Below are 18,696 nucleotides of genomic sequence, written 5' to 3'. Positions count from 1 at the left end.
GCCTGGACGTGCCGCACCGGGACAAACAGACAAAAATCAGCGCTGAGGTAAGAGCTTTTTCTTATAAGTAGTCTGTACCTCCCTGTCTGGCATTTGTCTTGTTCGAGGGTCCGGCAGAGTGTAAGGTAACTTTACAGTCGTTCCTAGTTTATGTTTAAGAATCTGCGACCCTGATAAAGGCCTAACAGATGAGCGCATGAATGGTGGATGCATTTAAACCAGAATTTTAGCTGGGAATTGCTTGGGATTGTTCTGGGAGTAACTGTCTACATATTTGTTATTGTCTATTGTGTGTGTAGAATCAGTCAGGAAGCTAGGGGAAGGGGCCAGAAGCACAGTGATGCTTCAGCTCTAAAGCAGCACAGATGTACACCTGGAAGACAGGTTGGGGAAGCCTCTGTGGGGAAATTAAAAGAAATTGAGAGAATAGACGTCTAGATTTCCCCCGAGTAAGCACAAATTCAGGAATAGACGATGGGTAACCAGAACAGCGTTCCCAAAGACTATGAGACAGCTAAACAACTGGTGGAGAAGGGAGGTGGCAAAGATAGGTTAAAGAACATAGACAAGGTGTTGGAGAAGGCAGGGATAAAGTATGGGAATCTTAACCCTAGGAGTACTAGTACGGTGGCACCCTGATTTAGGGAGGAAGCTCAGAGGAAGCTAGTCTGGGAAAGATTGCCTAAGGTAGGAGTATATGAGTTTGTTCTTGTGTGTGTTGATCTCTTTTCAGGGTGGACGGAAGCCTATCCCGTGTCCAAGGCAAATGCAAAGAACACTGCAAAGAAACTGGTCAGTGAACTGATATGCAGGTACGGTGTTCCTGAGGTCATTGAGTCAGACAGAGGGTCACACTTCACAGGAGAGGTAATACATGAGGTCCTACAAGCATTAGGGGGTTACACAGGCCTTTCACACGGTGTACCACCCACAAAGTAGTGGCCGTGTCGAATGCTTGATTGGGACAATAAAACTGAAAATTCAAAAAGCCATGCAGGAAACGGGTAAACCATGAACAGAGTGTTTGCCCCTAGCCCTGTATTCCATAAGAACTACTCTGAATAAGAAGATAGGGTTGTCCCCCTTTGAGATATTGTTTGGCAGTGCCCCAAGGTTGGGACTGTATTTTCCTCAACAATTACAACTACAGGCTGACAGTATGGTTGATTACATGAAGGCCCTTACTGAAAGGTTAGACCACACTTATAAACAGGTGTTTGCTTCCATTCCAGATACCGACTCAGTAGAGGGTACACACAATCTTGAACCTAGAGATTGGGTGGTGATAAAGAGGCACGTGAGAAAATGGTCCCTTCCAAGTTCTGTTAAAAAAACACAACTTCTGTAAAGGTGGAAGGAAAGCCTAATTGGATCCACGCCTCACACTGTAAGAAAGTGCCTAACCCTGAGGATGAGGATTCTTGCACTGCTAACCCTGGCCCTAAACATTCAAGCTCTGCATGTTAACCTGAAAAGTGACTGGGACAATGGCCTTATTAGGCATCATCAGGTTATGTTGAAAAACATGCAGACAATTACAAGAACTGTTGGATCTGCACTCACAGTCCTGTGAGTTCAAAGACAATGCCTTATCTGGCCCTACAAGTACCATGGTCAGAATTAATTAATATGAACATAGGGCTAACAAGGACTCTTGGTGGTTAGATACTTTCTCTTTCTTAAATCCAGTGAACTGGTTTAAAAATGTTGGTGGGTGGCTTATGGGCATAGTACAGAGGATAGTACAGATTTCATTGATTATTGCACTCATTTACATTGTAATTAAGCTTATATTGATGGGTTTAAACAAAATGTGTAACAGGAATCGAAACAGGAGAGATTATGAAACGTGTTGAGATTATCCCTCACGCAGGTACAGATATGCAGAATCTAGGGAAACCAGCAGCATGGAGAATGTCCGGCTGAAGTATCTGGCACCTGCGGTGAGTGGATATCTCAAAAATAGGGGAATTGTGAGGGTTAGGACTCCATCTTCTTGTGCTTACTTCTGCCATTCTATGTTATAAAATGTGAACTTCTTTGTGTAAGTTTACTATGACCTCAAGGTCACTCCTAGCTTCCTGCAACCTTCTCCTAGTAAGGAATTTTTACAATCATTAGCAGGACGAGTCAGTGACTAACACCCACACTGAAGATTAAGGAGACGCTCCGGGTGTATAGCCAAGAGATGCTAATTTCAGATTGTGGTTTAATGAGTTATGATTTAAATGTTTAACTATACCTCCCGTATTGGAAATTATATATAACCTCTGCTTCCTTTCAATAAAGTAGGACAACTTGATACACAGCACTGTGTCTGTGTCGGTTCTTCTCTGAGTACTCATATATCTTCTAATTCGGAATCCACCGCTCATCCAGCATCTGGGTCTTCGCCCCAACAGGCTCCAGTCTTTACTAAGTGATTAAAGGGGTATTCCCATCTTGGACATTAGGGGCACATCACTAGGATATGCCCCCAATATCTGATAGGTGCGAGTCCCGCTCTTGGGACTTGCCCTCCATTAATTTCTATAGGACTGCCAAAAACATCCAAGTGCTGGCTCAACTATTTCTATAAACCCCATAGAAGTGAATGGAGCAGTGAATGGGCTTGCGTGGTGCACTTCCCATTCACTTCAATGGGATTTTTTTTAAAAGCCTAGCAGCACGCTTGGCTATTTTCGGCAGTCCCATAGAAATCAATGCAGCGTGGCCATGCATGCGCGGTACGCCCTCTGGAAGTTTGGGGGCTGCACACCTATCAGACATTGGGGCATATCACTAGTGATATGTCCCAAATTGCCAAAAATGGGAACAACACCTTTGTTCCTATCGGAACAGCCTGCTGGATAGTAAACACTAGTATAGATCATGTAGACTCTGTCGCAGAACTGGATAAAATCACGGAGATCTTATCTGATATGGAATGAAGATAATTACATGAACATAGACTCTCCAGATGTGGAACATCTATGAGGTTGCTGAAGTCAGTACTGGGACAGGAGACTACAAGGTCATTTAGGATGGCTGTGCAGTCTAGACTCTGAGCTAAGGTGGTCCTACTTTAGAGAGAGAAGCAAGACTTTATTCTCCTGTATTTGAAGCTACTAAAGGGTGTATTAGACCGGCCAATTCTTGGCCAGTTCATCGTTAACAAGCGCAGGTATGCTCACTAATGATGATCCACCACTCTAATACTGCTGTCGATTGTCTGACGTACTCTTTAAAGAGGACCTTTCATGGGTCCAAACATTGTAAACTATCAGGATATGTAGCGCGGCGCCCAGGGATCTCACTGGACTTACTATTATTCCTGTGCACCGCTCCGTTCGCCTGCTGTGGCCCCCGGTATATTCTCCCGCTCTGTATGCTAATTGCTAGCATCGGAGCAATGGGGAAGAGACTGCCCTTTTTCTCAATGGACGTTCTTTCTTCCTGGCTTTAGCGCTGTCCAATCAAAGCGCAGAGCGTCACAACCAGGGAGAAGGTGAGTTTTTTTTCTCCCTGGCTGTAACTCTCTGCGCTTTAATTGGACAGCGTTACAGCCAGGGAGAAGGATCGCCCATTGAGAAAAAGGGCAGTCTCCTCCCCATTGCTCCGATGCTAGCACTTGGCATACAAAGCGGGAGACTATACCGGGGGCCACAGCGGTCGAACGGAGCGGCGCCCAGAAATAATAGTAAGTGCAGTGAGATCCCTGGGCGCCGTGTTACATATCCTTATAGTTTACAATGTTTGGACCCATGAAAGGTCCTCTTTAAAATCATTGTTCGCTGGCAGCAGATCATGCTGTCTAATCTGCTGCAAGCAAACGACATGCTGTTGAAGAGATCATGTAATAGCAGTTGTCTCCATGAGCAAGCAGGTGATTGTCAGATCCATCCCGAAAATAGACTGATTCTGCAGACGATCTAATACAGCCTTAAAGGGAACCTGTCACCAGGATTTTGTGTATAGAGCTGAGGACATGGGCTGCTAGATGGCCACTAGCACATCTGCAATATCCAGTCCCCATAGCTCTGTGTGCTTTTTTTGTGTAAAAAAAAAGATTTGATACATATGCAAATTCACCTGAGATGAGTCCTGTCCCTGACTCATCTCACATACAGGACTCATCTCAGGTTAATTTGCATATGCATCAAATCGTTTTTTTTAGCACACAGAGCTATGGGGACTGGGTATTGCGGATGTGCTAGCGGCCATCTAGCAACCCATGTCCTCAGCTTTATACACAAAATCGCGGTGACAGGTTCCCTTTAAGTCTGTTTGCTGACCAATTGCTGTGTGGAAATGAGGCAGGGTTGATCTGCAATTCACAGCTCTTTTGTTAAGGATCTCCTTAGCTAGTCTACACTTTTAGATGAGATGGTGTCCAGAGCTCCTAAACCTTCAGGCATAAAACGCAGGTATCAACCTCAATTTCCTTAACCATTTCTTCAGGTAGAAGAGGTTCAGTATCCAGTCAATCAAATCCCACGTTGGGAAAAGGAGATTCCATAACCTATCTGGACTTGAGAAGAGCTGTGTAGGAGGCAGGGTTGAGCACCTACAATTCAGAGCATTCTGTTCACTATAGCTGTCTCTTTAAAAGCATGTTATTCCAAACCTGGATGATTGGTCAATATACACGATCTTCAAACTACTGTTCATTACTCTAATACTAAGCATCTCAGGGGTATTGGGTCTCATGTCAGCAGTTGCAGAGGCAGCTCCTTGAGCCTTAAGGCACTTATGCCCTCTAGAAAGAGAGATAATGAACCTGTGGAAACATAACCCAGAAGAGATAAACACAAGGTACACACTGTTATTACAAGGTCATCATACCCCTAGATGGTAATGATTTTAGAGATTAGTGTTCCTTGATCCGGTCTGTCTAGGTCCTGTTGAAACTAGGTTGAGGATAGCACCTGGAGGGGTATACAGTCTGTGGGCTCTTTGAGAGTTCTTTGTCTTCAAACCTCAAAGAACAAAAAGCTAAAGAATATGCTGTCAATCGCTCCGTAGATCATGGACAACATGACCTCAATGCTGTATATCAATGTGTAGGTTGGTACCAGATCCAAACCTCTTCTCAAGGAAGTGGGATCATGACATGGAGAGAACTGAACTTGACCCATTGGTTTTCTGTACTTATTGGAGACTCCCTCTACACCATTTCTGACCAACATAGTCAAGGTCTCGTAATCCAAGGAGAAAAGCCGCAGAATCCAGAGATCTTAAAGCAGATTCCAAAGATGTCAGAAGTGCCATGGCGACTAGGTTCATTGCCATGATGGAAACATTCCTTTCTCTTTATCAGGACAAGAATCTTGGCAGCTTGTAATTGGGCCATTCCTTTGGAAGTTCAGGCTGGCCTACATTTTTCCTCCAGTTTTCTTGATACCTAGCGTATTGATGAAAATCCGACAAGACCGGGCCACAGTAACAGCCATCTTACCTTTCTGGCCAAAGATTTGTCCCAACTTGTTCAGATGAGTCAAGGGTGTTACTGTGACTTCCCCCAGGGCGGATCATGTGTGGCTAGGGTGCTCAACACAGCCTGAAGGTTGCCCAGCCTCTATTGCTATCTAGAGACCTCCCTGATGCAGTCCTCATTACACTCTGGATCTCAATCACGTCAAGAGTGTAATTGTATACTTCTCCAGTGCAGATTGTGTGTGTCTAGAGTACTAAACTTTGCCATGACCATAGGAAATTCAACCAGATAGCCTCTACAACAACCTACAGGCCTCTCTGATATATTCATAAAGACTCTGTCACAACCAGGTCTCAATTCACTAAAAAAGGCTTATACAAGTACAAAAATCTGTTCAACCTTGTATTCTACTCAGAAAGTGGATAGTTCAGAACCACAGTATATCAACCTCTTTCACTTTTGCAGGAAGAATATGGGAAACTCCTGAGTTTTTCAACCTAAAGGTCTAAATTTTAGTAATGTCTGTCCTTTGGGTAGATCTTGGTCACAAGAGCCCTTGGTGAAGATGTTCCGGAAACTTTTGCTACAATGTACTTTTCAATACTGAGATGTGTCAAAATGAGACTCTGATAGAGGTCCCACATAAATATCTAGCCTTAAAAAATGTTTTCCTCCTGCCCAGGACATCTTCTTGGAGAAGAGAAGGAGTCCTAGCTATGTCAGGACCTAGCTTTAGGTCCCTTGCTGATAGGGTCTTTCTAATACTGAGAATAGGTCATGAACGTAAAAAAGCAAACAAACTCCTTAAGGGTACCTTCACACTAGCGTTATTCTTTTCCGGCATTGAGTTCCGTCCTAGGGGCTCAATACCCAAAAAGAACTGATCAGTTTTATCCTAATGCATTCTGAATGGAGAGCAATCTGTTCAGGATGCATCAGGATGTCTTCAGTTCAGTCTTTTTGCCTTTTCAGGACGGAGATAATACCAAAGCATGCTGCGGTTTTATCTCCGTCCAAAATTCCGGAATGCCAGATCCGGCATTTTTCCCATTGAAATGCATTAATGCCGCCCTGAGTGTTTCGGCAAAACGAATCCGGCATTGTGGTCTGCGCATGTTCAGACCGCAAAAAATATGTGAAAAAAAATAAATGCCGGATTCGTTTTTCCGTATGACACCAGAGAGACGGATCCGGCATTTCAATGCATTTGTCATACGGATCAGGATCCTAATCAGTCTGACAAATGGCATCAGTTTGCATACGTTATGACGGATCCGGCAGGCAGTTTCGGCGACAACTATATCCACCTCAATTTGTTGAGACCCTCTATTAGATCAGTGTCCTTATGAACTGTTAAAGTCTGATCCTGCTTGCTCAGATTTCACGTGCAGCTTCAATCTTGCACTGTATGTTGATTCTCCAGTTCTCATAGGAGATGGCTCTTGGATGGTAAATTTTGAGTTCCTTCACGCAAGAGGGCCCTCCATATGGGGTAATTTCCCATTATTGTGCTGCTGGTTAGGACATACGGCAAGCATTAATTTCTAACATCTCTTTTCCCTTAGGGTGGGTTCACATCTGCGTTCTGGATTCCGTTATGGCTGTTATAACGGAAAATAATGGAATCCATAAGACGGAAGCCTTTAGAGGCATTCCGTTTTGTTCAGTCTTAATAGAAGTCTATGCGAATCATAACGGATCCGCCTGGGTCCCGTGATGCAAGACGGAAAACAAAGTCCTGTCGACAGGACTTTTTTCTCCGTTCTGCATAACGGAAACCATACGGATCCGTTATGCTTCCCCATAGACTTCTATTAAGACGGAAAGCAAAACGGAATGCCTTTTAAAGGCTTCCGTTTTGCTTTCCGTCAGATTACAAGTCTATGGGTAGAAGAACGGATCTGTCCTTCCGTCTTATGGATTCCGTTATAACCATGTTATAACGGAAAACCATAACGGAATCCCTAACGCTAGTGTGAACCAACCCTAACACAAGGTAGGAGAGGAAAAATGTCCTTTATAGGCTCAGCGGTCTCTAATTAGTTATTAATTTGAATAATTAAAAATTCCATGTGCCCTACCAGTACAAAAGGGCTGAAATCCCTGATTATTGTGCTACTTTTAGGACTAAGGGAAAACAGATTAATGTTATAAATCAACGCTTTATTTATATGTAAAGGAGCAGTTATATGCACAGAGGATAGACCCAAACTACTCTGCATACCTAAGCTCCTCCTGGCAGTGCGCCCCATTCTTTCTTGACTGACAGAGCCAGGCAAAATAACTACACAGAAACAAATATCTACAGACACAAATATCAGCAAACAAGTCCAAGAAGGAAGAGCCCCCGTACAGAGCAAGGTCACATATAGGCAATTATTGGAGAAGTATTGCAGGCTGGAATAGAGTAGCTTACTCTGCTGAAAATTATGTTGTAGAGGATCAAGCAATTCACTGGCAAGGGGACAATAAGCAGACACAGAGATGGTGTACTGTAGAGTCCGGGTTTCCCCTTTCTCAGTGTTTATACACAAAACCAATCAAAGTTTTATGGTATAGGACCCTGATCCAACCAGATGAGAAGAAACAGTGCATGATAGCCTCATATCAGGACAGAGCAGGTAATGGTGGAATGTGTGGGCAGAGGCTGCTGGCCTTAGCCCATGGAAACTTAAACAAGTCTCGTAGCCCACCACCCCACTTCCATGCCCTGTATTGAAATGTCCTTAAGAGGTTTTAAAAAATTGTTTAAAAGACAAGATGGAGTCAGTTACATTAACAACATCAAGAAGATCCAAAAGGTATACCCCAGGAGTAGCTGGAGACTTCACCACCTCATGATGGTCAGTTACTAGGATGATATCTATGTATGCCCCCTCAACTCCACATTGCTTCCTATAATGATGAGTTGGGTGTCCCTGTGACGAGCAGGGATTACTTATCTAGGCTCTCAGCCCCATATGTTGGGTGTGGTAGAAAGCTAGATGTCTATTTTCCACAACCTTCTCACCAACTCTGCCTTCTCCTCTTCTGCTATCTCTTGGTTTGCTGTAAAAGAATGTTGTATTACCACTTAACATCTGGGCCAATTGCCCCCATCCTGACAAGGCCTAATTTAGCAAATCTGACATATGTCACTTTATGTGGCAATAGCTTTGGAACGCTTTTACTTATCTAAGCTATTCAGAGATTTTTTCTTGACACATTGTACTTTATGATCGTCATAAATTTGAGTCAATATATTTCACCTTTATTTATGAAAAAATCTCAAATTTACCAAAAAGTTTCAATTTCTCTGCTTTTAAAACAGAAAGTGATACCTCATAAAATATTTATTACTTAACATTTACAAAATGATGGCAACATAAAGTAGACATATGGTAAATGTTATTTTATTTTTTTAGGATGTCAGAAGGCTTAGAATTTTAGAAGCAATTCTTAAAATTTTTAAGAAAATTGCCAAAACCCACTTTTTAAGGACCAGTTCAGGTGTGAAGTCACTTTGTGGGGCTTACATAGTGGATACCCCCCAAAAATTACCCTATTGTAGAAACTACACCCCTCAAGTTACTTAAAACTGATTTTACAAACTTTGTTAACCCTTTAGGTGTTCCACAAGAATTAAAGGAAAATAGAGATCACATTTTTAAATTTAACTTTTTTCTTTAACACATTGAGGGTTAACAGCCAAACAAAACTCAATATTTATTACCCCGATTCTGCGGTTTACAGAAAAAACCCACATGTGGTCATAAACTGATGTAAGGGCACACGGCAGGGCGCAGAAGAAAAGGAGCGCCATATGGTTTTGGAAGGCAGATTTTCCTGAACTTTTGCTCCCCCTGATGCACCCTTACAGTAGAATTTCCCAAAAAGTGACTCCATTTTGAAAACTAGGGGATAAGGTGCCAGTTTTATTGGTACTATTTTGGGGTACATATGATTTTTAATTGCTCTATATAAAATTTTGGCACTGTTTTTTTTATTTTATACAACATTTATCTGACAGGGTAGATCATGTGCTATTTTTATAGAGCAGGTTGTTATGGACGCAATGATATCAAATATGTCTACTTTCTTTGTTTGCTTCAGTTTTACATAAAGCATTTTTGAAAAAAAAAAAAAATTTGTTGCCATTTTCTGAACGCCATATATTTTTTTATTGTTCTGCTGATAGTCTTGTGCAGGGGCTCGTTTTTTTGCAGGAAGAGTGGACGTTTTTATTGGCACAATTTTTGGGTACATTTTTTGATCATTCATTATGATACTTTATGGGGCATGGTGACCCAAAAATTGGTTAATTTAACAGTTTTTTTTTTTTTTTACAGCGTTCACCTGAGGGGTTAGGTCGTGTGACATTTTTATAGAGCAGATCGTTACGGACGTGTCGATACCTAATATGTATACTTTTTCTTATTTATTTAAGTTTTACACAATAATAGCATTTTTGAAACAAAAAATAATATGTTTTAGTGTCTCCATACTCTGAGAGCCATAGCTTTTTTATTTTTTGACCGATTGTCTTAGTTAGGGTCTGATTTTTTGCGGGATGAGGTGACAGTCTGATTGGTACTATTTTGGGGGGGCATACGCTTTTTTGATCGGTTGGTGTTGCACTTTATGTGATGATAGGTTTTTACAGTGTTCACCCAACGGGTTAGGTCATGTGAGATTTTTATAGAGCTGGTTGTTACAGACGTGGCGATACCTAACATGTATACATTTTTTATTTAGTTCACTTTAAAACATCATTTTTTCTGTTTAAAAAAATGCTATTATCGTGTTAATGTGTATGTTCTGAGAGCTATAGTTTTTTTTTTGCGATTTCCTTATGTAGGGGCTCATTATTTGTGGGATGAGGTGACTGTTTTATTGGTACCATTTTGTAGGACACGCCTTTTTGATCACTTGGTGTTGCACTTTTTATGATGTTTTTTTTTTTTAAAACCATTTATATATTTTTTATCGGACTGGGTGGATCATGTGATATATTTATAGAGGCGGCAATACCAAATATGTCTTTTATTTTATTTTTTCTATTTTATTTTAATTCCTTACTTGGGGAATTTCTACATGTGAAACCTTTCTTTTATTTTTTTATTTTACACTTTGCTTCCCCTATAAGGTCATACAAGACCTCGGGGATATTTAACTTTTTTTTTTTTTTTTACCAACTATTGATTTCTCCTGTAACTGGGGCTGACATAATAGCCCCAGTTACAGGGGAAATACACCCCCCAGAGAGACTGTACAGCCTCGGTGCAGGGCTGATCAAGGTCTGTAGAAGACCTGACAGCTCCTGCAGTCTCCCGGCCCCGGCGGTCACATGACCGCCAGGCCGGGACAGGAAACGAATAGCTCGGTGAGCGCTGTGTATACAGCGATCTAGAAGGCAGGGACACCTGGGAACTGTCCCTGCCTTCTCTCTGGGTTGCCCTGCTGTCACTGACATCGGGCAACCCGGTCTGCAGCTGCACGATTAGCGAGCAGCTGCCATCTCTGAATGGACGTTCAGAAATGTCCATTCAGAGATATAAACGTCCGGGAGGTGGATCTCTAAGTCAACGGGCAGACGGGAGGAGGTTAAGGCATGTCCACAGCAGGCAGATTTTGACAAGGTGGTTTCTGCAGGATTTGCATGGATTTCTGCAAACCTAATTCAGATGAAAAGAACAATCACAGAAATAACGGCAACAAATCTGCCATGTGTAGACATACCCTTATAGTCCAGTGCTCTATTCACAATTCTGCTCAAATAACCAATCTCTATAAGGAGCACAGGATAAATTCCCACTGGAAGGACTCTACAGCATGTTGGTTCCTCACTCCAGAAGATAAAGCAAAGTAAAGGTAGAGTTATACTGCCCTACCAAATAGGCAATTATCAGGAAAGGTCCGTTCCTCTTCCATAACTGCCTGCTCATCAATGGAGGAAAGAAAGGCAGCAATCCCCTGCGCTGGAAGGGTCCATTCACACATCCGCAAGTGTTTTGCGGTCCGCAATACACGGACATCAGCCATGTGCGTTTCACATTTTGCATGAAAAGATCATTTCACCCGATGAATGAGCGCTTTACACGATAAGATTATCCTGAACAACGTTATTCCCGATAATTAGCCCGCTCAAGTCCGCCTTCAGAATGCTTCTGAGCTGAAAATACGGAGAAGGTCAGGAACATAAGATCTCCAGAACCAGAGAGGGCAAATCGGGGAAGGATAAACAGGATATAAACAGGTGGTGGAAGAGAAAAAAAGCAACCATACCTGCTATGCACTCAGCACTGCTCCATACACATCAGACAGATCTGCTAAATACAGATCCCACAGAGGCAGCTCTGCTACACAAAGACTACAGGTCATTCAGCATCAATCACAACCAGCATGGTTACATCTACAATAGAGTTGCTGGTGGTAGGTGCAGCAGCTCCACCATAGAGTTCATTGGTGAGAATGCTAGAATGGAGTTGCTGAACGGAGGACCTACCAGTGATATAGAATGGAGTTGTTAAAAGGAGGTGTGAGGTCAGTGGTCACATGGCTCTAGGCTATATATATCCTTTAGCCTGAACGGCGAAGACTGCTATGTGCTTTCAGATAGGGAGCCGACATGTAATAGGTAAGGCAGTTCATTTATGCTCGCTCAGCAATCCTGTACGTTGAACATCTTTTTGGAGTGGGAACAATCACATTTGGTGAAACCCATAATCTGCAGGGCCACATGGAGGGAAAAAGGGACTTGGGGGGGATCTTCATGGACCCTCTCCATTCTAGCTTCTACCCCCTAGAGATAGTGGTAGATTTCCATCTGGGAAATTTATGGCTACATCACAGAAACCAGATAAATAAACATATACCCTAGTAACCTATATAAAACTTAACTTTAATTTATCATAAAAAAATAGTAAATAATAGAAAACTAAAAAGCCCCAACTAAAAGTTGTTGATTTAAAATTATAACCATCCAATCTAAAATACAGTATTTGTCTGCAATTGTGATAACAATAGATAGATAGATTCTCAGTAATCAGCAAAATCGATGACAGTATTGTGGGGGGGAGACAATAACTTGGATGCGGCCAATGCTTCCTAATTTATTTGTTCTTTCTGACCCATGATTCCGCTACATAGGAGGTTGAAGTTGGGACCATACAGGACTGTCCCTATTATGCCTCTAATGATACCTCTGTTAAATGGTTAAGAGAACCAAAATTTGAAGAGGATCTTAAAGAGGTGGATAATGATGGCGTGCTGATGAATTGGAGCACACCTGTATATGCTTGCATGTCTGTAGATACACAACTCACAAAAACATTAGGGAGATTTGGCTTTTGGGTGACATTTATGGAAAACGTAAAAAGTTCACATTACAGTAATATTATAACATGAAAGTCAGACATTTAAGTAGAAGCAGCAATGGTGATTTTCTCATCTCAATTTATTGAAACAAAAGCCAACACCAGTGGTGGGTATACTCCCACAAAAATGTCAATGTGTCACTAGATTGTCATATGGCCTTGAGCATCAATTACAGCTTGACAACGACATCTCCTGCTGTTCACAAGTTGACCTATTGGCTGCTGAGGCATGGCATCCCACTCTTCTTAAAAGAGCGGCCTTCAGGTCATTGAGTTTCTGGGGTACAGAGTTATGAGCCTCTACACGGCGACTCAACTGACCCCATAGGTTTTTAAAGGGATTCAGGTCTGAAGAAAGTGCAGGCCACTCCATTTGAGGTCCTCCAGTCTCCAGCAGCTGTTCCCTAATGATGTGACCTCGATGAGCTGGCGCATTGCCGTCCATGAAGATGAAATTACGCCTGTGTTGTTCATGCAGAGCACAATGACTGGATTAATGATGTTATTCAAGTAGTATGGGCCTGTCACTGTACCATTTACAACGTGTAGGGCAGTTTTGTACATAGGCGTATTTCAGCTTCAGAAATGACCCCCAAAGTGCCTGACCACCTCCAAATATAGTGTCAGATAAAGATCTTTTTTTTATTGATTTTTTTTTTTTATAAACACACAACACACACACATAATCTTGTAAAGCTTCCTACAAAGACCCAATTCCGGTAGATTGACAATAGATTATAACTAACAATTTCAGGGCCAAAAAAAAACCAAGTCAGCCTAACCATAACCACCCTCCCCTTAACAGCATTGCACCTAGACTAGAGATCTCGCCTGTCTTAGTAGACAGGTAAATACCACGGGCAAACATGTATCCCGCAGACCCCCTAGAACAGCACGATTTTAGCCTAACCTTCTTAAGATTTGCCCCCTCCAATCCGGACATGCAACAGGCGCCGTGATGGTAACCCTGGTGTCATTAGCCAGGGGCCCCAAATAGAGTGAATTTTTTTATCTGCTCCTCTTTTATGATATACTCCCTTCTCTAACCCGATTACCTCATTCACACGTACAATAAACTCTTCTTCAGTTGGCACTCTGGAGATAAAGATCTCTTACCCCCCCGAAGCTACTACCACAAGCATTAATTTTTTAAATGGAGCCTGTCACCAGGAAAGTCACTGGTAAACCAGACATACGCCTTGTAGAGCTATCTCAGCTGAATGTAGATACCTTTCACTTAGCGATCCATTACTTCATTCTGCATAAGTACTTAAGTACTAAGCACATTACTAGTTAAGTGCACTGAGGGAGGGGCCTAAACACTGTGCATTCTTGCTTCTCTTGTTAGCCCTTCTCTCTCCTCTTTGATTGACATGGCCAGATTCCTGCATACTCACCTTGCCTGGCTGTCAATCAAGTAGTAAAGGGACATTCTCAGTGCAATTAGAGCTGACATCCTGAATAAGACAATTGAGTTTTCCTGTGTGAATTCTCTCATGTCTAACAAGATATGATTTATATTGAAAACGTTTTTGACATTCTGAACATGAAAACGGCTTCTCCCCTGTGTGGATTTTTTGATGTTTAACAAGCTCCGATTTCTGGTTAAAACATTTCCCACATTCTGAGCATAAAAATGGCTTCTCCCGTTTGTGAAATTTCTCATGCTTAACGAGATATGATTTTCGTTTAAAACATCTCCCACATTCTAAGCATGAAAATGGCTTCTCCCCTATGTGAATTATCTTATGCATAACAAGATGTGATTTACGGCTAAAAGTTTTCTCACAGACTGAACATGAAAATGGTTTCTCCCCTGTGTGAATTCTCTGATGTTTAACAAGATCCGATTTATAGCTAAAACTCTTTTCACATTCTGAACATGAAAATGCCCTCACCCCTGTGTGAATTATCTGATGTCTACCAAGATCTGCTTTCTGTGTGAAAGATTTTCCACATTCAGAACATAAGAATGGCTTCTCACCTGTGTGGATTCGTTGATGAATGATGAGATCTGATTTCTGGTTAAAACATTTCCCACATTCTGAACATGAAAATGGCTTCTCCCCTTTGTGAAATTTCTGATGCCTAACAAAATGTGATTTACGTTTAAAATATTTTCCACATTCTGAGCATGAAAATGGCTTCTCCTCTTTATGAACTTCCTTATGCATAACAACATGTGACTTAGTTTTAAAACATTTACCACATTCTGAGCATGAAAATGGCTTCTCCCCTGTGTGAGTTCTCTCATGCATAACAACATGTGATTTACGACTAAAACTTTTCCCACATTGTGAACATGAAAATGGCTTCTCCCCTGTGTGAATTCTCTGATGTTTAACAAGATCTGATTTACAGATAAAAAGTTTTTCACATTCTGGGCATGAAAATGGCTTCTCCCCTGTGTGAATTCTCTGATGCATAACAAGAATTGATTTGCGGTTAAAACATTTACCACATTCTGAGCATGAAAAAGCCTTCTCCCCTGTGTGAGTTCTTTGACGCTGAACACTTCTTCTGTGACTTTTATTTAGCTTAACAGTCTGTAATGAATCAGGATATCTTAATTCACCCAAAGGATCAGATGATAGATCTTTGCTGTGAAATGCTGAGAATACATCTGAGACAATGGCACGCTCTTCCAGTTTATCTTCTGTGACAAAACAAACATCTGTTTTAAAATCTGAAGATATAAGATGTTCCTCTGAGCTCCTGGTACAGTTATCTGCCAAGAATAAATCAGATGTTTTTTATTATTTTTAAATAACATAACCTTTGCACTATATTGACATTTTATAACATTTTTATATAAAAATTCCTTATAAATGACAGGAAATTGAGAAAAATTCAATTATTGACTGTGGTGGGAAAACAGATCACAATCTAACAGTAGACCAGTAGATCATGATATTCATGCTAAACATACCGTATTTTTCGCTTTATAAGACGCACCCCAGTTTTTAGAGGAGGAAAATAAGAAAGATTTTTTTTTCATCATACCTCATATCAGATCCTTAAATCAGACCCACATATCGGGACATCAGATCAGAACCCCATCAGAGCTCCATTCCAACCCCCCTATATCACACCTGAATATAAATAAACTCTCCTGCTCCCCCTGGCTACTGTCTAGGTCCAGCGGTTCCTCCTGCAGTTGGCGCTCGCTGGTCTTCTCCAGCCCATGCTCCACTGTCCCCGGACTGCATACTGTGTAAGGTCATAGTGCGCACACTATGTCCTGCCGCTGTAGGCAGTCAGGACAGTGCAGCGCAGCCCCAGGGCAAATGGCCAGGGAGGGTGAGCACAAGCAGCGCTTCACTCCCCGCACCTACTGCATACTAGTGAGCGCTTCCATAACAAAAGCGCTCACTAGTATTCGCTTTATAAGACACACTGCCAGTTAACACACTTTTAAAGCGAAAATACGGTAAATCTCAAACATGATACAAAACCAAACTATACAATAATATATGTTTATTCACACAAAGATACATCATAACACAAATTTAACACATGTCAATTCATGCGATATAGATACACATCTATGACACACATACATATATTACACACATATACTGTATACAATAAATGTATACACATTACTCAAACATAGATACACACATTCAGTGCACGCCTATACGTATATAAAATCTTCTAAAGCGCTGTGCTGACTTAAAACCAGGCAGTATTAGAAATAAAATACATGACCAAGTCCAGGGGAATGTGCACCAAGTAGAAAATATACTGTATGCACTGGTCAAAAGTTTTAGAGCACATTCATATCTGTTTTATTGGCATTTCAACTGTCCACGTCCAGCGAAAAGTGTGAAAATGTACAAAAGGAATAAAAATAAAGGCTAAAAAATAACATTAATATGACATTTTTACCTGAAAAGCCACAAAAATTTGAATTTCAGAGTTAAACCAGAGAACTTTTTTCAGGGAATACAGAAATGTTTAACAATGAACAGCCGCTCTGCAGGACAGAAAACCAATTAACCTGTAGGCAACCTGAACAGTAAATGTACGGCGCCACAGGTCGTGACTTAAAGAACAGCGGTGTACATGTACATCGCTCTGATCAGGCGGTGCAAGAGCTGCAACTGTTCGATCGGCAGCAGGGACCCAGCTAGTACTGACAGCCAAGTCTTTGCTGTATACACCAGCATCGGTGAATACAACACCACCAGCGTATTAAAGGGGTTATTCTCAAATATAGAGTATATAAGTAAGGCGGCACTCACCATTTGTTGTATAAAAATCCTTTATTCGTCTAAACAGACATATACATGTGTGGCAGGAGCGGACAAACTTTCCTGCAGTCAAAGGAGACGGCCGTTTCGAGCAGGAGCGCTTCTTCTGGCCACTGACGTAGTATTTTATGTGCTGCTCTGCACCATTATTATGGTAATCAAATAATACATTTATTTATCGCAATGCAGCATGTGTATTAACATATATGTATGTCGCATTTAAAAACAAGCAACAGTAATCAAACAAGCGCTACCCTAGATATTCATTATTTTTAGAGGAAACCGCTAAGGTCATTCTTATCATTTAAGCCTAATGGACCTAAGGCTTTTGTTCGGATAATCCATCTCGCCTCTTTTTGTAACAGCAGACTGTGCCTGTCACCACCTTGTGGAGGAGGGGTACATATTCAATACCTGAAAAACTCAGACCGTTTATGTTTCGCCCATGTGCTTCCCTTACGTGATTTATCAATCTTGGACAAGATATCCCAATTAGGGCTTGTTCACATGACCGTGGGAAACCCGTGCTGTGGACCGCAAATTGAAGTCCGCACTGCAGGGGCAACGACCGTGGCTCAGCCGCATGGGGATCGCGGACCCATTAACTTGAATGGGTCCACGATCCATCCATTACGCAAAAAGATAGGAGCAGGTTCTATCTGTTTGCTGTGCGGAGGTACGGAATGGTTCCCCAGGAAGCACTCTGTAGTGTTCTGTTCCGCATCCCCGGATTTGCGGACCCATTTAAAGTGAATGGGTCCGCATCCATGATGCGGAATGCACACGGAATGGTGCCAGTGTATTGCGGATCCGCAAATGCGGGCAGTTCGTGTGAATGAGCCCTTACTTTGTATTATTTCACGTATATTTTCTGCCATCGGACTGTATCTAAAGAAAAAGACTAATCTTTTTTGGTCTTCCCTATTATTCCCTTTTCTTTTGTTATTCCCCTTTAACAATCTTGCTGGGAGATTTTACCAGCTTTCTCCACAGTTCATTCAATGGATTTTTCCGCATACCCTCTCTCCAACAGTCTTTCCTTTAGTTCCAAGGCTTGTGTTTCGTAACCCATTTTTGTGCCATTTATTCTTCTTAGGGCTCATGCCCACGAACGTAAGGGCTCCGTGCCCGTGCTGCGGACCACAAATTGTGGTTCGCCATGCACGGGCACAGACCGTGGGGCAGCCGCATGCGGATCGCGTACCTAGTCACTTGAATGGGGTCTGCGATCCACATCCGATGGTCCGCACCGCAAAGAAGTAGTGCATGCGGTACTTTTTTGCGGTGCGGAGGCGCGGCCAGAAACACTGGGGACACCAGTGTCATGCACTTTTGCGAATACATATCTGGCAAGGTTTGAGAACAGGTTTATTTTTTCAGTGGATAATCCATTCTTGTGTCATATAAAAACATATTTGAGATATGTCGATGATGTTTTTATAGTGTGGTCAGGATATGGAGGTACAATGTGCTGAGTTTGTAACCTATTTAAATGAAAAGAATGATATGAATAGGAAGTTCACCTATAATTATGGCAATCAGACTTTGCAGTTTCTGGATGTGGCTGTCGTGGTGAGGGGCGATGAGTTGGTCACGGAGGGCCATCGTAAGCCCACGGCGACCTTGCTGCACCACGACAGTTTTCATCTTAGGAGTGTAAAAAAAAAAA

At 41.9% G+C, this 18,696-nt stretch overlaps 1 protein-coding gene across 1 annotated transcript in view; it reads right to left on the bottom strand.

Moving 5' to 3' along the window:
* Positions 1-12,925: 12,925 nt before the first annotated feature.
* The window catches only part of LOC122934335 (gastrula zinc finger protein XlCGF57.1-like), a 28,529-nt gene continuing 22,758 nt past the window's right edge, over positions 12,926-18,696 (bottom strand). The window contains exon 7 of the mRNA XM_044289732.1: positions 12,926-15,499. Coding sequence (XP_044145667.1) covers positions 14,181-15,499 — 1,319 coding nt within the window. The 3' untranslated portion in view covers positions 12,926-14,180. The remainder of the gene's footprint in view (positions 15,500-18,696) is intronic.

This window comes from Bufo gargarizans, chromosome 4, assembly GCF_014858855.1.
Source record: "Bufo gargarizans isolate SCDJY-AF-19 chromosome 4, ASM1485885v1, whole genome shotgun sequence".
Classification (NCBI taxonomy): domain Eukaryota; kingdom Metazoa; phylum Chordata; class Amphibia; order Anura; family Bufonidae; genus Bufo; species Bufo gargarizans.
Note: the sequence above shows the minus strand (reverse complement) of the source record. Positions and strands in the feature narration are given on the sequence as shown.